This window comes from Cucurbita moschata, unplaced genomic scaffold, assembly GCF_002738365.1.
Source record: "Cucurbita moschata cultivar Rifu unplaced genomic scaffold, Cmos_1.0 Cmo_Scf00016, whole genome shotgun sequence".
NCBI classification, from domain to species: Eukaryota; Viridiplantae; Streptophyta; class Magnoliopsida; order Cucurbitales; family Cucurbitaceae; genus Cucurbita; species Cucurbita moschata.
This window is the reverse complement of record NW_019268532.1, coordinates 2077010-2083481: the sequence shown is the minus strand read 5'-3', so window position 1 is coordinate 2083481 and position 6472 is coordinate 2077010. Positions and strand designations below refer to the sequence as shown.

Below are 6472 nucleotides of genomic sequence, written 5' to 3'. Positions count from 1 at the left end.
ACCCATCAAATTTTTTTTTTTTTTTTTGGCTTATTATTCACTCATTTTTACATTTAACAATGGATATAAATGAGTTTAATAATAATTTTTTATTTTTGTTCCTTAATTATTTTATAAAAATGGAGCCTTTTGCTTTAATTTATGTAATTACTATTTGAGTAAATGATTGATTTCTCTAAAAAGGTTGAATTAATAAATTTTGTGATTGCTTGCACACTAATTGTATAATTAGATAAAGCTAATAAATGATGAACATCAATGTCACATTAATTTTAGGTTTAATTCCTTAATGTTAGGTTTAATTCCACCGCACAACTCACAGTTCCACTGTTTGTTTGTTAATGTTGGTCGTAATTTTTATTTTTTATGAACATCCCAGAATCCCAGAATTTCCTTAATAGATGTGAAAACTGTTCCAGACACATTTTAAAATCGCGAGATTGTGGATTCCCAATGAGGTGAACTGTAAGATTCCACGTCGATTAGAGGGAAGATCGAAACATTTCTTATAAGGGTGTGAAAACTTCTCTTAGATTTTATAATGACGAGAATATATTAAGATTTATGTGGAAAAAAACGGCTACATAGATCCCTAGAGTTTCTCAATGAACTTCAGTGTTTGTATTAGGTGCTGATCTATTTCTTTTTCTCCATTTGCATCTCTCTCTATTTTCAAGAAAAGCTGAGATCATCGAACCGAAGCAACGAAGAATGTCGTTAACGCATGCCAATTCTTGTTTGATAAATCCTCGGCTTTCATCTGGTATTTTGATCACCATTGCTACAGCTAAGAATGCAGAAAAGCTTCAGAAGTCAAGAGTGCCACACTGTTTGCTCTCAATGCTTCTCGTTTGTCCATCACTACTTCTTCCCTTCATTTCCCTCTTCTCCGTCTCGTTGTCAAGACCTCGACTCCGCCCAATACCCAACTTCGGCAAACCTCGGTTAAGGCCCTCGAGCAGAACACATGCTTTACACCATTTCTGCATTAGGTAAAATAAAGATAACAGATGCTCAGATCTCCAATTGTATGAAAGTAAGTTGGTAAAAGGTTTACTTTGGGGAAGAAATCTACGGGAATGGTTCATATTTGAACACAATTTTAATTCACCAATAGCAATGTTTAAAAATGAGGGGGTTGGGGACATATATTGTAGCAACTCAAGCTCACTGTAGCAAATATTGTCCTTTTTGGGCTTTTCCCTTTCGGGTTTTCTCTCAAGGTTTTAAAACGCATCTGCTAGATAGAAGTTTCCACACCCTTTAAGGAATGTTTTGTTCCCCTCTCCAACCGATGTGGGATCTTGCATATATCACATAAAGTAGTTACAGTTTCTTGTAAACAAAATTCAATTGATAAGTGTGAGATCCTACATCGGTTGGAAAAGGGAACGAAGTTTTTTTTACAAGGTGTGGAAACCTCTCCCTAGCAAACACGTTTTAAAAACCTGAGGGGAAGTCCAAAGGGGAAAGCCCAAAGAGAACAATATTTGCTAGCGGTGGGCTTGGGCTGTTACAAATGGTATCAAAGCCAGATATCGGGTAGTGTGCCAGCAAGGATGCTGAGCCCCGAATGGGGTGGACACTGGGCGGTGTGCCAGCAAGGACGTTGAGCCTCGAAGGGAGGTAGATTGTGAGATCCCACATCGATTGGAGAGGGGAACAAGTGCCCACAAGAAAGCTGGCCCCGAAGGGGGGTGGATTGTGAGATCCCATATCGATTGGAGAGGGCAACGAAGCATTATTTATAAGGGTGTGGAATCCTCTCCCTAACAGACACGTTTTAAAAACCTTGAAGGGAAGCCCGAAAGAGAAAACCTAGAGGACAATATCTGCTAACAGTGAGTTCGGACTATTACAATGAATTTCAGAAGGTATGGTGAGGAACAGAAAACGTAATCGAAAGCAGATCGCAAATACTTCTAGATCAAGCGAATAGTAAACAATCTACATACAGCTGACAAATGAGGAGGTGCAGCTGTATGACCAGATTCAGATGATAATATTGGCTCAAACCAAGTTGAGTATATCTATTAGGAATGCATTATAGCTATTAAGTGAATAATCCCCTGCTACGTCCATCTTGGCAATTTTTTGTTATCAGGTAAAATGAGAGCAAAGCACACCTGGCTTGAAATGTAGCCGCATCGTTCACATGTCCCTTGCTCGGGCATTTTTGTCGAGGTGGAAATCCTGAAATCCTCGCCCGATTTAATGATGTCGAGAATGGCCCTAGGTCTGCAACAGTGTTCATAACTAGTGAGCGCAAATCATAGGGAACAGAATCCTTGTCAGCAATGAGAAGGATAAACATTTGTCAAGCAATGACGAGGTGAATTGAAACCTGATTCGTTCCAAATCCTTGATAAATTCACGAGCGAAACCACGATAAGCATTAGGAGAATAAATGCCTACAATTTCAAAAGAAATATTCAAAGGAATGTGGAGATGAACAAAGTAAAGTCTAATTTTCTAGGCAAGACTATGTGAGGCTAAGACACGAGAATACGTCGAACATTTCATTGAAAAAGCATAAGTTATTATAACATCAACATGTCACCTCAGACGATAGCACCACGGAAGAAAATGATTGCTTTAGAACAATGAAAAGTTGTAACAGCCCAAACCTACCACTAGTAGATATTGTCCGCTTTGGCCCATTACGTATCGGGTCAACCTCATGGTTTTAAAACGTGTCTACTAGGGAGAGGTTTCCACACTCTTATAGGAATGCTTCGTTCCCCTCTTCAACAAATGTGGGATCTCACAAAAGTCAATCATAGACAAAACTAGTTTTGGAACCTAAAATCGATGAATTCATGCTTGATAATGTATTTTTGATAGATCATTTGTTGCTCAACCATTCAATTTCATAGTTGACTAAACCCATTAGGACATCAAGTTTATGGCAACAAAATTGAATCTAATGAACTTTATTATCATTTAGAAGACACAGAAATGTGAGGAAAATAAGAAAACAAAGAACAGCTAAAATGAGAAACGCTTACACTCGGTGGAGAAGTAGTCGAGCTTCTTAAAATAAGCATACGTGAATATCTGGTTAAGGTTTTACAACTAGCACAAGAAACAAACATTTGCTTAAGAAGTATGAGACTACAATAAAAGGATATATAACTATCTCCTTTTCATATGTGTACTTGAAAGGTTTGCATCTTGGAATCGGTCCATCTTCGCCGGTTATTATAGCAGTACATCGACTCAATCTATAAACTCAAAGCATTGGTTCAGTCTAACCTCAGTTCAAAATGAAAGAGATCGAAAGTGATCTCGTAATATTAGAATACCTTGCTATGTCGCCTCGTAATATATTCAATAGAACCGTTTCAGCCATGTCATCTGCATTGTGTCCGGTGGCAAGCTTGTCTACTTTCAACAATGCAGCACCTCTATCAAGAGCCTTCAGGAGAAAAAGATCTATTACTTCAATGAAATAATGCTGAATACACATCTTAATTCATAGTACCCATCACATTTATACATGAAATGAGCAGACACGAAGAAGTAATGTCTATCTAATTGATTTGCTATGGCTGGTTTTACGTCTCGACATCTTAGTACTACGTATCTTCCCGTGCTTGCCACAAAAGAATGAGAAAATGATTGCATGATAATTAAAGGTGCAAACTAAAACAACGACACCAATAAAGCCAACCTTAGGTTGGTTTGGTGTATGTTGGTCACTTTTGGTTTACAACATTGTAAAAGCCGACGAAAATTGGTTAGTTTCAATTTAAGGGTCTCAACTGACCAATTGAATGATAAAACATCAATAGCCTAGCAGCCGAGCCCTTCATGAGTCCCCTTACCTACTTTTCATGGTTCAACCCCACTTGTAAGATCCGACATCGGTTGGAGAGGGGAACGAAGCATTCCTTATAAGAGTGTGGAAACCTCTCCCTAACATACACATTTTAAAACCGTGATGTGGACAACGATACGTAAGGGACCAAAGCGATCAATATTTGTTAGAGGTGGCCTTGGGTTGTTACACCACCCAACCCAAAGACTCAACAATGAATCATCAAACTGCCAAACTGTGATGTCCCACATTGGTTGGGGAGGAGAACAAACCACCATTTATAAGGGTGTGGAAACCTTTCCCTAGTAGACGCGTTTTAAAGCCTTGAGGGGAAGCCCGAAAGGGAAAGCCCAAAGAGGACAATATCTGCTAGCGGTGGGTCTGGGCCGTTACACAAACCAAATTGACAATTCAATCGAACCATCAATTCCGTTTACAACTAAGCCACCTAAACCCCTAGTGATAGTTCACAAGTAAATCAAACATGAGAAAGGAGGCCATAAGCCTTAATAGAAACACACAAAACCTATGTCAAGACAGGGTGGCCTGCAATTAACTAACAGCGTAACACAAATTATAAAAGCACTCGATCCATGAGGAGGCACACACAGCTCAGAATTATAATACCACCATAGCCTGGCCATTTTGTTTATATTTTCTTTTCCTGGGGCGGTATCAACATCATATCCTAACTTAGATACCGCAATTTCGTTGAATAAAAAGTAAGCCTCAAATGACATTTGCTATACCCATGGAAGAAACTATGCACAATGTAGACAATGCCAGAAAATATACTGTGAAGTCATAGCAGGAGTAGTTGTTTCACACCTGCCGACGGAAAACTCCACAAAAGGTGCAATTATTCTTTAAGCCAATCATCTTCACTATCTCATCCATTGTCCATCCATATAAATCCTTGTATGATACAATTTGTAGTGGCAATCCATACTGAAAAACGAATAATTAAAGTGAGAATGGACAATCCCCATACAAATTATTTGTTTCTGTCATAATATTATAGCTCGTAGAGAGAATCATAGAGAAATCAAGAAATAAGGAAACAGGAAAATATATCTAAAGCAAGACAAGAAAGACCTTTCACCTGAATTTCATTTCTTTTCACAGTTTCAAGCGAGTCATCTCTGTATCCAGTGATGCCCTCATCAACTGATAAAAGAAAGAGGTCTAAACCATAATTGTGCCGCCGATTCAATTCCGATAACACATATGCAAGAACAGTAGAATCTGCATAAATGGGCAATAGTAAATGTAAATATAATAGGAACGGGTACTATTAAACCAAAAATAGTACAAAAAACATCTACAAAATTTATCTCTCCTGTATGAGAGAATATAAAAAGAAAATTGTCGGAGTTAACTTTTTTATCAAGCCAAGCCGCTTGCCCGATCGATCGGGAATATAGTCAAGGACTTGCCCTTTCGTCCATAGACGGGAAGGGAGCGTGACAGCACATCAAAAAAGAAAGAGACTCCCACAAGCACGCATAGCGACAATAAATAACAGAAACAACGGCCATTCACATAATCTTGAAGATCAAGAACGATTTAGAACTAAGTAGAATTTGTGTCCACCTTTTCCACCAGAGGCACCAACAGCAATGCGTTCCCCTGGTCTGAACAAATGATTCTTCACAATAACTTGATGGATCTCCTCTTCAAAGACCTCATAGAAGCATTCTCTGCATATCTGTAAAAGCAATAAACATGGTGACGTAGGATATTATAACAGCCCAAGCCCACCGCTACCAGAAATTGTCCTCTTTGGGCTTTCCCTTTCAGACTTCCCCTCAAAGTTTTTAAAATGCCTCTTCTAGGGAGAAGTTTCCACACCCTGATGAAGAATGTTTCGTTCTTCTCCCCAACCAATGTGGAATCTCACCCATCAACTAAAGCTTTTCGGTTCAATAAAGATTTAACATGGTATGCGAGTAGAAGATCATGTGTTCGAAACCCTGTAGAGTTATCTCCTCCCTAATTAATATCGATAATCACTAGTTCAACCTCGTGCAGAATTTCAAGCCTACAAATGAGCGGAGAGTTAAAAGTATTGATATATGAAAATCATCGGCTTAAATCCTTCAGTTTGATGGCAAGATTTTTCATAACGCTATAGTTAATCTGTTCATTCTATTAGAATTACAATACAACAAACTGTCCAAAATAACATTCAGACCACATTGTATAATTAATTACATGAACGGAAATCAGGGTTCCTGATTCTTCAATGGTTTCCGATGATCGTTAACGCAAGTATGACGAAAGCTAACAGAGAAACAAATAAGAAGAAATCAGAATAAAAACAAGACGGGAAGCAAATTAAACCTGTTGCAGGGTTTTTGGCCTCTTGAGAGCAGCTTTCCTGTTATTGCATATGCCGCACAGGCAGGAGACGCCCCTCCTAGATTTGGCGCCGGCTTCTTCCATCGTCGGTTTGATGGCTTATTGGTGCCGAAAGGTCATGAAAGCTCGGGTTTTACGGTTAACGAAGGCGGCAAGCCAATTATTTTGGGGGCGGAGGGGGTTACGACCCTAGCTAGGACTTTTATAATCATCATATAAACCTGTTATTAATGTAACATTTGTGAAGGGTTACTCACGACACAATTTTTGAGGTTTCGAAACTCGAATCGT

General features: G+C 38.8%; 1 protein-coding gene across 1 annotated transcript; it reads right to left on the bottom strand.

Moving 5' to 3' along the window:
- Nucleotides 1-542: 542 nt before the first annotated feature.
- Nucleotides 543-6371, bottom strand: LOC111454465 (cytoplasmic tRNA 2-thiolation protein 1). The gene is made up of 10 exons (XM_023095955.1): nucleotides 6164-6371; nucleotides 5414-5528; nucleotides 4923-5065; nucleotides 4649-4768; nucleotides 3306-3418; nucleotides 3132-3224; nucleotides 3009-3049; nucleotides 2345-2411; nucleotides 2127-2238; nucleotides 543-983 (listed from the first exon to the last, which is right to left on the bottom strand). Exons 1-10 carry the CDS (start codon nucleotides 6263-6265, stop codon nucleotides 807-809), a joined length of 1083 nt encoding a protein of 360 aa, XP_022951723.1. The 5' UTR covers nucleotides 6266-6371; the 3' UTR covers nucleotides 543-806.
- Nucleotides 6372-6472: the final 101 nt, after the last annotated feature.